Raw genomic sequence first — 16,471 nt, 5'->3', positions numbered from 1 at the left:
CAAGCTGGGGGTACTGTTCCAGTGGTAGTCCACTGGCCCAGCAAGTAGAAGGACTCAAGTTCAAACCCCTGTACCACCATCAAAGGAAAACTTGCAAAGACTGGACAGCAAAGAGGGTGAACCTTATTATACTTGAGTATGCCAGAGGCACAAGCCCTTTGAATTACAAACTGTACTTAGCAATACATGCCTGATACACATTTACTTAAGTTCTGAGACCTCTGACTTTGCAGAATTCCATTACAGTCACTGTTATTGAGGAAGTGCCTCCCATGCTCAACCCTTCCTTCAAGGTGTTCTCTGAGAAACACTGTTTATGTGAGTATAGAGGTTTACATCCCAATGCTCCACATTTCTGAGGCCTCTGACCCTTTCCTGTCAGCAAAATTCTACCATTTCCATTTTTGTTCTAAGTCACTGTCATTTTGAGGTTTCAAGTAATCCTCCCCCAAAATGTACAACCCTTTTATAGGTGGGCAACCTTGCTTTAAAACTTCAGCAAGTACAAGCTTCCTATCAGATTTTTTTTTTTGGGGGGGGGGCGTGTAAAAATACTAAATCCCAAGTCATAGATGAATTCTGTCTATAAACTCACCTGTGAGGAGTAGAGTCATGACACAAGTGGTGTGAGCCCCCCTAAGCAAGTAAAGGCTAAAACCCACACTACCAAAACAGAAGAGAGAAATGCAAGGCCAAGCCTGGTGGTTCTATCTGTAATCCTAGTCTACTCAGGAGGCAGAGGTAGAAAGATCAAGGTCTGAGGCTGGCTTTGGCAAAAGTACAAGACCTTTTATCAAAACTAAGCAAAGAGATTCAGAACATAATTCAAGTGGCAAGGCCCTAAATTTAATTCCTAACACTATCAGAGAGAGGAAGGACAGTAGTAGGAAAGTATACATGAGACAGGTAATTTTGGAATGGCAATTAAGCAAGACCCTTCATTACTCAAGATCTTTTTTGGTCGATTGTGGGGCTTGAACTCAGAACCTGGGTGCTGTCCCTGAGATTCTTTGTACTTAAGGTTAGTGTTCTACCACTCTGAACCACAGAGCCATTTCCAGTTTTCTAGGGGTTAACTGGAGATAAGAGTTTCATGGACTTTCTTGCCTGGGCTGGCTTTGAACCACGATCCTCAGATCTCAGCCTTCTGAGTAGCTAGGATTACAGTCATGAGTCTAAAACTTCAAAGGAGTTTTAGACAGGAAAACTGAAATTGAGCAGTTCAAAAAGCACTGCTGAGCTTTGGTGTAAGTAATAGTTCTAGGAACACACAATTAGAACCTGTATTAGAGATCCTGAAGGCTGTCTCCTTGCAGAGCAAGGATGTGTTTGAGATGTAAAGTCAATCTCCGGATGTACCAGGGAGGAGGAGGAAGAGTACAGGCCACGAGATGAGCTAGTTCCAGATTCACAGAAACAACTTTTTCTGCCTTAAGACATTACACAAGATGGAGAATTTCCTGAATTCTAAATCAAGGGGGCCACATGAAGATACCTTCTATGCCATGTTCTAGAGCTTGAAGGTAAGACAAAGATGGATGACAGTAGACAGAAAAGATTAAAAAGTAAAAAAAGCTTCTGTCTGATCAAAGCACTTGCTGATTTGAGTGTACCATAATACCATGTTTTTAGCTTTTGGGTTGTTTTTTTTTGGGGGGGGGGGGTGTTACGGTGCTTAGGGCTCTGCAGTACTTTTTTTCTGCTTATGGCAAGCACTTTGCCACTTGAACCACGCCTCCAATTCTAGCTTTTTGCCAGTTAATTGGAGTCTCTCAGATTTCCGTGCTGGGGCTGGCTACAACCCTCAATCCTGATATTTGCCTCTAGAGTAGCTAAGATTACAAGTGTAAGACACTGGCATCTAGCCTTTCTGTTTTGTTAATTATTGATCCCTTTATTGTTTTTATAAAAGTGATGTACAGAAGAGTTACAACTTCATGAGTTAATGAGCCTTTTCTTTTTTTCTTTTTTCTTTGGGGGGAGGGGGCCTGGGCGCGGTCCCTCAGCGCTTCAGCTCAAGGCTAGCACTCTACCACTTGAGCTACAGTGCCACTTCCGGCTTTTTTATTTTTTCTGCTTATGTGGTACTAAGGAATCAAACCCAGGGCCTTATGCATGCAAGGCAAGCGCTCTACCACTGAGCCACCTTCCCAGTCCTTTTCTTTCTTTAAATGTATGATGAGCTGGGTACTGGTGGTTCATACCTGTAATCCTAGCTATTCAGGAATCTAAGATCTGAGGATTGAAGTTATTAGCAAGCAGCCTGAGCAGACAAATTCAATACTCCTCTGCAATTAACCAACAAAAAGCTGGAATTGGAATCCTGGTTCAAGTGTTAAAGATTGCCTTCCATGAGCAAAAAAACAGCAGCAAGGTCCTGAGTTTAAGCACTAGTACTGGTATATATCACATGCATAAAACACTGAACCTCATTTAATTTCAATCTGTGGTATGAGACCTATGGGTCAACCCAAAGAACCACAATAGATCACATAAATAGTGCAGATAGAAAATAGACATAATTTACCATAAAAGGCAGGAAAAAACAAAGAAATTTTCTGTAAATCACCATAGCCCTCAAAAGACTCCACATCCTGGTACACTGATAGGTCGTGTCTATAATCCCAGCTATACAGGATGGGAGGAATGAATTTAAGGCAAGTCTGGGTAAAACGTTGGTGATACCCTCCATCGAAAACAACAACTAAGCATTGTGACATATACCTGTCATCCTAGTAGGCTGAGATCAGGAAGATCAAGGCTCCAGGCCAGCCTGATCAACAGTTTATAAAACCCCTTTTCTAGCAGAAAAAGCCAGGCATGATGTTACATGCTTGTCTCCCAGCTACAATAGGAAGTAGAAACAGAAGAAATCACTGTTTAGGCCAAAAGCAAGAATGTTTCTCAAAAATATTCGGAAGTTAGGCGGGGCTCCAGTGGCTCACACCTGTAATCCTAGCTACTCAGGAGGCTGAGATTCGAGGATCACAGTTCAAAGCCAGCCCCAGCAGGAAACTCCATGAGATTCCTATCTCCAATAAACCACTAGAAAACCAGAAGTGGTGCTGTGGTTCAAGCGGTAGAGTGCGCGCCTTGAGCTGAAGAGCACAGGGACGGCGCCCAAGCCCAGAGTTCAAGACACACAATTGACCAAAAAATAATCAACTTAAAAAAAAATTCGCAAGTTGGGTAGTTAGTCAATCTTATAATCCTAGCTACTTGGGAGGGGATCAGAGAATCACAATTTAAGACTAGCCTAGACAAAACAAAAAAGTTTTCAAGACTTCATCTCAACCAATGCTGGTATAATGGTGTGCACCTGTTATACCACATTACAGAAGGAGCACAATAGTTTTGTACCTGTTATCCCATGAACAGATGGAAACACAAATAGGAAGATCACAGTCTAGGTTCACCTCAGCACAGAGCAAGACCTTAGCTCTAAAGAACCCAATGTAAGTGTCAGACGCTGGTGGCTAACACCTATAATCCTAGCTACCCAGGATGAGGAGATCTGAGGATCACGGTTCAAAGCTAGCCCGGGCAGGAAAGCCCTTGAGACTCATCTCCAATAAACCACCAGAAAACCAGAAGTGGCACTGTGGCTCAAGTGTAGGGTGCTTGACTTGAGCTAAAGAGCTGAGGAAGAGTGCCCAGGCCTAGAGTTCAAGCCCAATGACCCCCCCCCCAAAAAAAAAATGTAAAAAGGGCCTGGCCAAATGGCTCAAGTAGTAGACCACCTGACTATCAAGCACAAGACCCTGCGTTCAATCCCCAGTACCAAATAGAAAAGGAAAAAAAAAGAAAACTCACATATTTATGGTCCAGCTGGTCCACTGCTGGGTGACAGAGGGTGCCTCCAACCAGAAGAAATCTCAGGACAAGCTACACGAGGGCTGAAACACAGTGAAGCTCAAGTTCAGGCTGGCAAGTAAACTCTTTCAGTGAGGTGCTGGTAGCTCACACCTCTAATCCTAGCTTTTCTGGAGGCTAAAATCTTTAGGATCAAGGTCCAAAATTAGAAAAGCCCAAGAAACTCCAAAATAGCCAACAAAAAAATCCAGCTGGAGATGTCACTGAAGTAGTAGAGTGCCAACCATGAGCAAGCAAGCTGAGCTTGCACAGGCCAAGAAGTTCAAACCCCAGTACTTGGGAGGGGAGACTCAAACTCTTCCCATCCTCATTCAAGATGATTGCAGACTATGAAGCTACACGAAAACACTTACTAGTTACAGCTCTATTTAGTGTACATTTATTGCTTAACTTGATAGCAAGAGGCACATCTTGTATTCCAATCAGGAAATCCACATGCTGGGCGGTAATGTGCAGACTCCAATCTTTGTAACATCCCAAACCCTCAGCCTGGGACGTCAAGGATTGAATTCGCCTGTCACCACTTCTAAAAATGAAAAGAATCCACCAATGCTTAAGAATTTTTCTACAATGATTTTTATTATAAATACACGCTTTTGGAATAAACAAATGTGACATTCAAGACTATTTGCCAACTTGCTCTAAATTAAGTAATAAAGAGGAAAATGGAACCAGAAACCACTTAGAAAGAAATAAATAGCAGGCACCTGCCTGCTATGCTAAGTGCCTTTCTCCCAAGAAGTAACAGAAGGTCACTGGCTATCACATTGTTCCTGGCCTACTCAGTTAAAATAAGCTTTGGGGTTGGTGACCCACACTGGCTCTGTAAACGATTGCTCCTCTCCAACCCTGAGAAGCATCTGGGAAGACTCTGTCTTCAGATCCCAAGCATCAACAAAGGAGACTGTGATTGTGTCTGTAATTCTTTGTTCAATGACCAAGTGTCCCCTATTTGCTGGGGGTAATGTCCGAATAATCCTTCAGCACTCCAGCCAAGTGTTCATTGTGAGTCTTAAAACGCCGCTTTTTCTGTGAAGCAGGTTTTTTCCTTCTCTGAATCGGGGCCTGAAAGAAAGGGCAACAGTTAGGACACAGGGCAGCACCAACACAGGGCAGTACTAGCATCCCAGAACCAGCTGCAAAAGATACGGAGCTGGACTTCCCTACTTTGTGGCCAGACTCAGACTACTCAACCTCCAAGGGGACCTGATGCTTTCTGGTAAGTAACAGCCAAATGCCCAACAAGAAAAAATGGGTATCATGCCTGTAATCCTAACTACTCAGGTGACTGAGATCTGAGGATAACAGTTTGAAACCAGCCCAAGCAGGAAAAGGATGTGAGACTCTTTTTTTTGTTTTTGTTTTTTTGGGGGGGGGTCCGGTCATGGGTCCTGAACTCTGGGTCTGGGCACTGTCCTTCAGCTCTTCAGCTCAAGGCTAGCACTCTTACCACTTGAGCCACAGTGCCACTTCCGGCTTTTTTTTTTCTTTTGCTTATGTGGTGCTGAGGAATCAAACCCAGGGCCTCAGGCATGCAAGGCAAGCGCTCTACCACTGAGCCACCTTCCCAGCCCCTGATGTGAGACTCTTTATCTCCAACTAAGCATCAAAAAATAGAAGTGGAGCTCAAAGTAGTAGAATGCTAGCCTTGAGCACAAAAGCTTAGGGACAGTGCCCAGACCCTGAGTTAAAGCCCCATGACAAAAAAATAAGAAGAAAGGAAGAAAGAAAAGATAAAGAAGAAACAGGCTGGCACTAAACAGAGCCAGAACTATTCTAGGCCCCAAGCAGATGAAACAAGAGACGGTGAAGCTCTGTGTCTTATCTGTTATCAAGACTAATAATAAATCGGCCATCATCATTTTATAAGAACTTATATACCAAAACATGAAAATGCAGCAAAACTACAAAATGTTTGTCATATTCTCTATTCTATATACTTAAAATATTAATTTTCCATAGTTTAAAAAATTCCATCGTTTAATAGTAGGAGATCAGGAAGGTCTTCAGTTATAATCACTCATGGAGAGTTCATTGACAATAGACCTTCCCTTTTTAGGAATTTAAAAATTCACAGATTAGCTGGGTGATGGTAGCTCACACCTGTAATCCCAGCTACTCAGGAGGCTGAGATCTAAGGTTCAAAGCCAGCCAGGGCAGGAAAGTCCGTGAGACTCATCTCCAATAAAGCACCAGAAAACGGAAGTGGCACTGTGGCTCAAGTGGTAGAGCGCTAGCCTTGAGTTGAAGAGCTGAGGGGCTGTGCCCAGGCCCAGAGTTCAAGCCCTACAACCAACCAAAAAAAATTTTTTTTCACTGAGCCCATAGGCATGTGGGGAAAAAAAAACCACAAAAATGACAAGCTGCTAAGCACAGAGTGAAAGAAAAGATGGAAGCACTAAATGGCAGGCTGGGGTGGTAGTGAGTCCCAGTCCATCTTGTTTTTGGACTACAGGTGGATGCTGTGGTTACCTGGTCCCCATCAGTGTTACCAGTCCTTGTGTGATTACTAACGCCTCCTTTGGTCAGGATTTAGGGCTTATAAGACAAACATTACCTAAAGGTTCCTAAAGGTAGGAAATAGGTAGTGCTAGGCTCCAAGTCTGAGATGGCAGAAGGAGGGGAAAGACGCATAATTTAGGTGTGAGAGGGCAAGCAAGAGATGAGGCTCCTTTTAGAAACTGGGGCAAGGGTGTACAGAGAGTGAGAAGTTAGTGAGCAGCATCAAGCTGCAGCAGCAGGAGGTGTGGCTGTGGCTCAGGGCCCAGCACTGCAGGACAGGCTGCAGAATAGTGGGAACACTCCCCCAGGCTCAGCAAACTACACCCAACACATCAGACACGATCTGGGTTGCATTGAACCAAATCACTCCATTAGCCAGAAAAAAAACGGGAAGAGGGAATCACAAGTGCCCTTCAGAGAACAGAAGGGCATGCAGCTAGCAGTCCAGAGGACAGTTAAATCCAGCTTCTAGGGATTACATACCACTTTCTTTGGTCCAGACTCCTGCATTGAGGAAATACCCTGTCGCTTCAGATATTCTTCAATTTTCTCCTCATCCATTGAGTCCACAGTGACACTCCTCCACAGTTTCTGGAATTCTGTACAAGACAGTAGTTATATTACCACCAATGTGATCAAATCTAGGCTTCACTGGGCGCCAGTGGTCCATACTTGTAATCATAGCTACTCAGGAGGCCAAGATCTGAGAACTGTAGTTCAAAGACAGCCCAGGCAGGAAAGTACATGAGACACTTATTTCGTTAACTAGTAGAAGACCCAGAAGTGGCACTGTGTCTCAGCGAGTAGCTGAAGAATGGGGCCCCTTGATGCTTCATTCACTGCACTTGGTACAAAAAAATCGAGAGTGGCATGCCAGTTTATAAAAACCTTCTCACTCAGAAGTAAATGCAGGGGCTGGGAATGTGGCTTAATGTAGAATGCTTGCCTAGCATGCATGAAGCTCTGGGTTCGATTCCTCAGTACCACATAAACAGAAAAAGCTGGAAGTGGCGCTGTGGCTCCAGTGGTAGAGTGCTAGCCTTGAGCACTGAGAGGCTCAAGGACAGTGCCCAGGCGAGGAGGGGGGAGGGAGGAGGGGGAAGAGGAGGAGGAGGAGGAGGAATACAGACCTGTAAGACAAAGAGTCCAGCCTACATCATATCCTCTAGAGTCCCAGGGTCCCTCTGCAATATCATTATTGTAGCAGGCAAAAGAAATCAGCCAAGCATGGCCTCACACTTATAATGCTCTCTTAACCAACAGCTGCTGGGGCAGTAGTGCCCAACTATCATACAGTTTTAATATATAGTTATTATAATTATCACAAAATTCTAATTTTTAGTTTATTATTTAAAAGCATGGTACTTCGTACTGTTGTTTTTGCAGGACTGGGACTGAACTCAGGGCCTTAAGCTTACCAGGCAGGTGCTCTATCACTTTAGCCACCAGCCCCTTTTCAAGGTAGGATCTCACTTTATGCCCTAGCAAACTTTTCTATCTGGGCTGGTCTAGAACTGTAATCCTCCCTTTCTCAGCCTCCTAAAAGTAGCTAGGTGGGGCTGAGAAGGTGGCTCTGTGATAGAGTGCTTGCCTTGCATGCATGAGGCCCTGGGTTTAATTCCTCAGCACCACATAAGCAGAAAAAGCCGTAAGTGGCTCTGTGGCTCAAGTGGTCTTGAGCTGAAGAGCTGAGGGAGAGCACCCAAATCCTGAGCTCAGGCCCCAAGACCAACCAAAAAAAAAAAAAAAAAAGTAGTCAGACACAAGCCACTAACACCCACCTACCATAGTTTAAAGACAATGTGATAGAATGAATAGCGTAGTTCCAGTAAAGGACACAAAATTATTGCTTAAAATTTACTAGAGTTGTTGTGGGAAGTGTGTCATATGAAAGAATAATTCTGCTATTTGACTATGAATCTGCTAAATTGCAATTTATCAATACTTGATGAAAATTTGTAGTATCAGCAGTATTTATAACTGGACATGCATGGCTGACACCTGTAATCATAGCTACACAGCAAGCTGAGATCTGAACTGGGGTTCAAAGCTGATCCAGGCAGCAAGGTCTGGGAGACTTCTCTCCAATTAGCCAATGAAGAGCCAGAAGTGGTGCTGTAGCTCTAAGTGGTAGGGTGGCAGCCTTGAGCAAAAAGCTCAAGGACAGAGCCCAGGACCTGAGTTCATGCCCCACAACCATCACCAACACAACAAACTCATAACTAGGTATGATAATGTGTGTGTGTGATGCTTAGAGTAAGTATTGTATTTGTACTACTCTGCATTTCTCTTTATATAACAAAAAAAGTAAAGAAGAAAAAGTATGTCTGAAAAAGAGCTCAGGGTAAGACTTAAATGGTAGCTAATAAGAAGAGTGTTAAATTAGAGACAGAAAAAAAGTGGGAACAAAAGAGTGAGAGAGCGAATGTGTGTGTGTTTTGATCCTGGAGCTTCAACTCAGGGCCTGGACACTGTCCTTGAGCCTTTTGTACAAAACTAACATTCTACCACTTGAACAACAGCTCTACTTCTGGCTTTTCTTGGTAGAGATAAAAGTTCTGGAGATTTCCTGCTGCTGCTGGCTTTGAATCCCAATCTTCAGATCTCGGCCACCTGAGTAGCTAGGATTATAGATAGGCATGAGCCAATGGTGCCTGGTAAGTCCTGAATTCTATGGAGAAAAGTGGAAATGCGTAAGGTTGCAGCTGAAAACAAGTTAGCAGCAATAGGGGAAAAGTCAAGTCACTGAATTCTCATGGGAAACAGCAAGACACTTATGTAACTGCAAAACATCACTGCAGATGTGTCTAAATGTTTAAATGACTATTTTTTGTTGTTGTTGGTCATGGGCTGCAACTCAGGGCCTGGGCGCTGTCCCTGAGCTCTTTCTCTCAAGGCTAACACTCTACAACTTTGAGCCACAATTCCACTTCTGGTTTTCTGGTGAGTAAAGAGACAAAGACAGGCAGACAGGCAGACAGGCAGGCAGGCAGGCAGACAGGCAGGCAGACAGGCAGGCAGGCAGGCAGGCAGGCAGGCAGGCAGGCAGGCAGGCAGGCAGGCAGGCAGGCAGGCAGGCAGGCAGGCAGGCACGCAGGCACGCACGCACGCACGCACGCACGCACGCACACACACACACACACACACACACACACGAGTATGGGGGCTGGGAATGTGGCTTAATGGTAGAATGCTTGCCTAGCATGCATGAAGCCCTGGGTTCCATTCCTCAGTACCACATAAACACAAAAAGCCAGAAGTGGTGCTGTGGCTCAAGTGGTAGAGCACTAGCCTTGAGCAAAAGAAGCTCAGGGACAGTGCCCACGCCCAGTTCAATCCCCAGGACTGGCGAGAGGAGAGAGGGAGAAAGAGAAGGAGAAAAGAAGGGGAGAGAGGGAGGGAAAAAGAGAGTGAGAGGGGGAGGGAGAAAGAGAGTGAGAGGGGGAGGGAGAGGGAGAGGAGAGAAGGGGAGAGAGGGAGGGAGGGGAGAAAAAGGGGAGAGAGAGAGGGAGGGAGACAGGGAGACAGAGACAGGAACAATCTTACGGACTTTCTTGCCCAGGCTGGTTTCAAACTGTGATCCTCAGATCCCAGCCTCCTGAGTAGATTACAGACATGAACCACGGTTGCCCAGCTTGAAATGACTCTTTGCTACCTGCTTAGTCAAATAAAAACTACACAAGTCCAAGTGAAGGGCTGGATAAGTAAGGAGGCAAACAGGATCAAAACAACTAGTATCTCAGTACTGTATTTCCAATACTATAAAAGTACTTAAAAATAGCTAATAATGAGGGCTGGAGACAGGGCTTACCTGGTAGAGTCCAATGTGCATGAAGTTATGTTCAAACCCCAACAAAAATAAAAGTCTGTGTCCTTTACTATATACTCAAAAATTCTAGCACTGTTACTTATATTGATTCATTTTATCCTCATGAAATGGTGAGACCGTGCAGAAGCAGACTCTCAGAGGGTATCTTACCTATTCCTTTTAAACCATTCTCAACACTACATTTACACTACATCTAAATGAGATACTAATTTAACAATTTTTTTTTTCTTAGTCAGTCATGGGGCTTGAACTGTGGGCCTGAGCGCTGTCCCTCAGCTCTTCAGCTCAAAGCGAGTGCTCTACCACTTGAGCCACGGCGTCACTTCCTGTTTTCTGGTGGTTAATTGGAGATAAGAGTTTCAGAGACTTCCCTGGCCCCACTGGTTTTGAACCTTGATACTCAGATCTCAACCTCCTGAGTAATCATGATTCCAAGTATGAGCTACGGATGCCCAGCCTAACAAAATTACTTTGCGAAAAAAGTTGTATGCATAGGCCCAACTAGTCTGCATTCACTTGTCTGATCAATTGCTATACAGTAAACTGTCTCCCTATTTGAGCTATATCATTCTGAAGAAAATCCAGTAGTTAGCCTGAAAGCTAACTACTCCACATTTCCTCCTAGGGCCCAGACTGACACCTAGTGGCTACAGTAAGCATTGTCATCATTACACTAAAAAACAGTATCTGTTCAAATGTGTCATTTTCTTTTTTTTTTTTTCTTTTTTTTTTGGTTGGTTGTGGGGCTTGAACTCTGGTCCTGGGCACTGTCTCTCAGCTCATCAGCTCAAGGCAAGCACTCCACCACTTGAGCTATAGCACTACTTCCAGTTTTCTGAGTGGTTTACTCAAGACAAGAGTCTCACAGACTTTCCTATCCAGGCTGGCTTTTTTTTTTTTTTTCTTTTTGCTTATGTGGTGCTGAGGAATCGAACCCAGGGCCTCATGCATGCAAGGCAAGCACTCTACCACTGAGCCACCTCATGATCCTCATATGTCAGCTCCTGAATAACTAGGATTATAGGTATGAGCCACCGACATCCGTCAAATGTGTCATTTTCTCCCTCTCCCCTAGCGATGGAACCTGGAACCCAACTTTCACATTGCTAGGCAAAGGCTCTGAGTTATAACTCATCCCAAGACATGTCAATTTTCAGTTAATCTGATGTGGAAATACAAAGCAAAAATTCTTTGCATTATTAATAAAACATTTTATTAATTTTTTTAAGTATGTGATTTATGTGATATTGGCACTTTCAAACAAAAACTTACGTTTTACCCATGAGGTTCCTATACAAGTTCCCCACCAGTGTCACTCCAGCACTGTATGAACACAAATCAGAAGCCTACTGTCAACTGAAAATGCTATGAGTCGTAATGCTTGCTTAGCCAGGCACTGCTCAGGTCAAAAATGCCCAAAATGGACTAGCAAAAAAGCTCAGGGAGGGTTGGGAAGGTGGCTCAATGGTAAAGTGCTTGCCTTGCATACATGAGACCCTGGGTTCAATTCCCCAGCACCACATAAGCAGAAAAAGCCAGAAGTGGCGCTGTAGTAGTAGATTGCTAGTCTTGAGCTGAAGAGCTGAGGGACAGTGCCCAGGCCAAGTTCAGGCCCATGACCGACAAAAAAAAAAAAAAAAGCTCAGGGACAGTGCTCAGGCCCCTGAGGTTCAAGCCCCAGGTTTGGCGCACAAAAATAAATAAATAAATACTACAAACTTATAGTAAAACTTCAGTTTATTTGCTTAAAGAGGAATTTCAATCTAAAGAAGCCAAGAAATTTCTCATCCTAAACACTTTGCTTTACATTATAAATACCAATAAAAATATAGCTGGGCAATAGTGGTTCATGCCTGTAATACCACGCAGGAGGTTAAGATCTGCAGTTCAAGACCAGCCCAGGTAGAAAACGGTCCATGAGATTCTTAGCTCCAATTAACCACCAGAAAACCACAAGTGATGCTGTAGCTCGAAGTGGTAAGAGAACTAGCCTTGAGCAAAAAGCTCAGGGGCAGCATGCAGGCCTGAGTTCAAGCCCCATAACTGACCAAAAAAAACCCCACTAAAATACAAAATATAGTCATTATATATTTGAAGTAGAGTAACATTTAGTACACTACAACAAAACAGAACATTATCTTTCAGTTCTCACATTTACAGTTGGGCCTGGCACACACTCAGCAGACTGAATCAGGAACAGCCTAAGCTCTGCGTTCAGACCCTATCTCAAAAAAACTGAACAAAATCAAACAAAAAACCCTTATTTGAAGTAGGAACCACCTGTTGTTTCTAGGAATTGATGATATTGAAAAAGCATTTAATATTTAAATTATAGCTGCATTATAAATATAAATCTTAATCACCCTAAAACTAATATACTTGTAAACTAAAAGTACAAAGACTCACCTTCATCCACAGAAAACTGACAGCTCTTATCATTGAAGAAAAGTATTTTTTTCTTGTCAGGACGATTAACCATTAGTATCTGGTCTCCTAAAGCCTTAAACATAAAAGAACTTTTCAGTAAACTCCATTTTACCTCAGGAAACAATTGAGTTACACAACTAAAGCCTCCTTTTAACTTGCAGCAGGCCATTTGGGTCTATGGCACCAGTTTCAGTTTCTGAGAGTTCTATTTTTAAGGATGGACATTTTGTTGTATTATACTTAGAAGTCCTCCAAAGAGCTACAATAAAACTCAATTACTATTTGGGTCTAGTGGACTCTTACTATGCTAAGATCACTGTCCTCTATTTGAAATTGTTTACTACTTTATCATTATCCATTCTTTCCAACAGAGCTTTTCAGAAGCTCACATACCATGAAATGGAAGAATGCCTGACTCATCTAGAACTGTAAGGCAATAGCAAAAGCAATAGTCAGCTTTTGTTTTCTCACTGCATTGCCCCAAATACTTCATTAGCTTTCCAGAAGCTAAAGAAGGCTACAGAAGGCTCTGCTGTCTAGAAGTTTTGACTGTAAAAACTTAATAGTACAGAACAAAGACCACAAAGAAATAAGGCATTGTCGAAGACATGTACCCTGGCTACATTTTTCTCTTTTTCAGATTTTGTTATAACATTTATAGACGAGATGTGTATAATGATCCTAACATCTTCATACAGAGGAGAATCCAGACATAGTTGAAATGACAATAACAAGAAAGAGAACAAAGCTGAGCACTGGTGGCTTACACCTGTAATCCTAGCTACTCAGGAGGCTAAGAGTTCAAAGCCAGCCAGGGCAGGAAAGTCTGTGAGACTCTTATCTCCAACTAAATCACAGAAAAAGCCTCAAGTCCGTAGCTTAAGCGGTAGTTAGCCTTGGGCAAAAGGAGCTCAGAGACAGCACCTAGACTCAAGAGCTCAAGCCTCAGGACCAGGAAAAAAAAAATGTTTCTAGGGCTGGGAAGGTGGCTCAGTGGTAGAGTGCTTGTCTTGCATGTATGAAGCCCTGGGTTTGATTCCTCAGCACCACATAAGCAGAAAAAGCCAGAAGTGACACTGTGGCTCAAGTGGCAGAGTGCTAGCCTTGAGCTGAAGAGCTGAGGGACAGCACCTAGGCTCAGAGTTCAGGTCCCATGACTACAAAAAAAAAAGTTTCTACACAGTAAGTATTATATAAATATATATACATTTAAAAATTTAAAAAAATTAAAAGGAAGGAGTTCTCGACTAGCTTGTACTTTACCCAGAAGTTCATCACACACAGTTTTTTTGTTGTTGTTGTTTTCTTTGTAGGTCAATTGCGGAGCTTAAACTCTCTAGGCCTAGTACTGTCTGAGCTTTTTTGCTCAAGGCTAACACTCTACCACTTTTGAGCCACAGTTCCACTTCCTGTTTTCTGGTGGTTAACTGGAGATAAGAGTCTCATGGACTTTTCTGCCCAGGCTGGCTTTGAATCACAATCCTCAGATCTCAGCCTCCTGAGTAGCTAGGATGAGCCACTGGCACCTAGCTTCACACAAAGTTTTGTGTAAGCATCTTTAACACTTGGCTCTGTTAAAGGGATAAGCATTTGCCAAAACTTACTAGATACAGAGGTTCATTGCATTAAAATCTTATTTATCTTGTATTTCTCTCTAGTCTCTGCTAAGTTCTTATTAAAATTTCTAATAAAGCGCTTTGCACCATAATTTTATACTTATGTAAAATATTCCTAAAATGCTGGGTGCTGGTGGCTCATGCCTATAATCCTAGCTATTCGGGAGGCTGAGATCTGAGGATTGTGGTTTGAAGTCAGTATGGGCAGGAAAAGTCCATGAGACTTTTTATCTCCAATTAACCACCAAAAATCCGGAAGTGGCACTGTGGTTCAAAGTGGTAGAGTGCTAGCCTTAAGCAGAAAGGCTCACAGACAATACCCAGGCCTTGCAATCAAGTTCCACAACCAACCTATTTATCTATTCCTAAAATGTTTAATGTATTTTAAGATTGTAGTACTCATGAATTGGAAAACTTCTGTTTTTCAATAGTGTTAAAATGTCAATCATACTCAAGCAAAACATTACTCACTACAACCTCACATATATTGTTGGAGACTTTAAAAGTAATTCATTTCTTAAATATATTTCAATCATGAAGTTACCTTGACAGCTTTCTGGGAATTAGGAAGTCCTTCTTCTATGTCCTCTAAAAGAATTCCCCCTAACCCTCGCTGATCATGCTGATCCAAGAGGCGAAGGAGGGCCTTCTTATCTTTTAAGTTGTGCTTGGGCTTGAAGGCGTATTTTCCATCTATTACTTCAATTTTGGGGTTGTTTACTAAAGCCTGTAACAGTACACAATTTGGATGGTCAAAAAAGGACACTTCATATCTGTTCTTAAATGTGAACAGTAATCAATACAGAGGCAAGCTAAAAGTGCATTTTAACCATCACATCCAAAACACTAGACATCAGAATCCCACAACAGCAGCTAACCCCCTCAGCATGGAGCTGTTTTAATTTTTTTAATTATCACAACTGCTTTGAAGAAAGCTTAACTTACATTCTTCCAGAACTTAAACTGGGTAAGAATAAAATACCTATTCATATTAAGTGACAAAGTAAACTGGGCATTACCCATCCCATATCCGAAGTTTAATTACAGTATACTGGCATGTCCATGAGGACACTGCCCTGGAATAAAGAACCAATAACCAGACTCCCTACATGCTACCTGCTGCATAGTTAATGGCCAAATAAGTGCCAGAAGACTATCAGCTTCAATAATACTGATAAACTACATCATTTTACATTATAAGAACCAAACACTACATTTCTCTTGATAAAATAAATTGAATTATATTATGAAAACTATATTTTTGTTTGAGACAGGAGGAGCCCAGACTGGCCTGGAACTTGCAGCCCTCCTGCCTCACCCTCCATGCACCAAGATTTCAGACATGTGCCGGGCTACTTGTGGTCTTTTCTCTTTTTCAGTTTTTGTTTATATATATGATATTACATAAGATATAGAATAATATATTGATATATATACATATATATACACATACATATACTTTTCTATCACTAAGTCAAAGCTCTACTTCTGGCTCTTTTAGGAGATAATTTATTGGAGTTAAGAATCTCACAGGGGGCTGGGAAGGTAGCTCAGCGGTAGAGAGCTTGCCTTGCATGCATGAGGCCCTGGGTTCGATTCCTCAGCACCACATAAGCAAAAAAGAAAAAAGCCGGAAGTGGCACTGTGGCTCAAGTGGTAGAGTGTTAGCCTTGAGCTGAAGAACTGAGGGACAGCGCCCAGGCCCAGAGTTCAGGCCCCCTGACTAGACCCAAAAAAAAAAAAATCTCATAGACTTTCCTTCTCACACCATCTTTGAATCTGATCCTCAGATCTTAGCCTCTTGAGTAGCTAGGATTATAGGTGTGAGCCACTAGCACCCGGCATACTTTTGTTTCTTTTTTGTTTGTTTATCGGTTGTAGGGCTTGAACTCTGGGCCTGGGCGCTGTCCCTCAGCTGTGTTTGGTGACAAGAAGAACTCCATACCAATCGTCTACCTTAATACATGAGGGCAGGGCAGGAATAAATTTATTCAGGTGATCTAGTCAGTCACACTGATGGGTCTCTAGGGCTCCCCCTCCATGTCTCCCCCTCTCTGCCTGTCTGTGTGTCGGTCTCTTGTCTTTGCCTGTGTGTGTGTGTGGTGGGGGCATGTGTGCCTGTTCCTGTTTGTTGATTCAGGTGATCTAGTTATACTCCCCATCTCTCCCTCTGTCTGCCTGTGTGTCGGGGTGTGTGTCGGGGTGTGTGTGTGTGTGTCAAGGC

The 16,471-nt window shown here is 42.9% G+C and overlaps 2 protein-coding genes across 4 annotated transcripts in view; one reads left to right on the top strand and one right to left on the bottom strand.

Moving 5' to 3' along the window:
* Smim18 (small integral membrane protein 18) overlaps nucleotides 1–16,471 on the top strand; it is a 46,753-nt gene that overhangs the window by 10,988 nt on the left and 19,294 nt on the right. The window lies entirely within an intron of this gene.
* Nucleotides 4,237–16,471, bottom strand: part of Gtf2e2 (general transcription factor IIE subunit 2) — a 61,122-nt gene continuing 48,887 nt past the window's right edge. For all 3 annotated transcript variants that reach the window (XM_042699960.1, XM_042699969.1, XM_042699952.1), the window contains 4 exons: nucleotides 14,792–14,974; nucleotides 12,611–12,704; nucleotides 6,859–6,974; nucleotides 4,237–4,938 (listed from right to left, as the gene is read on the bottom strand). In XM_042699960.1, coding sequence (XP_042555894.1) covers nucleotides 4,822–4,938; nucleotides 6,859–6,974; nucleotides 12,611–12,704; nucleotides 14,792–14,974 — 510 coding nt within the window. In that variant the 3' untranslated portion in view covers nucleotides 4,237–4,821. The remainder of the gene's footprint in view (nucleotides 4,939–6,858; nucleotides 6,975–12,610; nucleotides 12,705–14,791; nucleotides 14,975–16,471) is intronic.

The sequence above is a fragment of the Dipodomys spectabilis genome, unplaced genomic scaffold, assembly GCF_019054845.1.
Source record: "Dipodomys spectabilis isolate Male_0828 unplaced genomic scaffold, ASM1905484v1 ptg000009l, whole genome shotgun sequence".
NCBI lineage: Eukaryota > Metazoa > Chordata > Mammalia > Rodentia > Heteromyidae > Dipodomys > Dipodomys spectabilis.
Note: the sequence above shows the minus strand (reverse complement) of the source record. Positions and strands in the feature narration are given on the sequence as shown.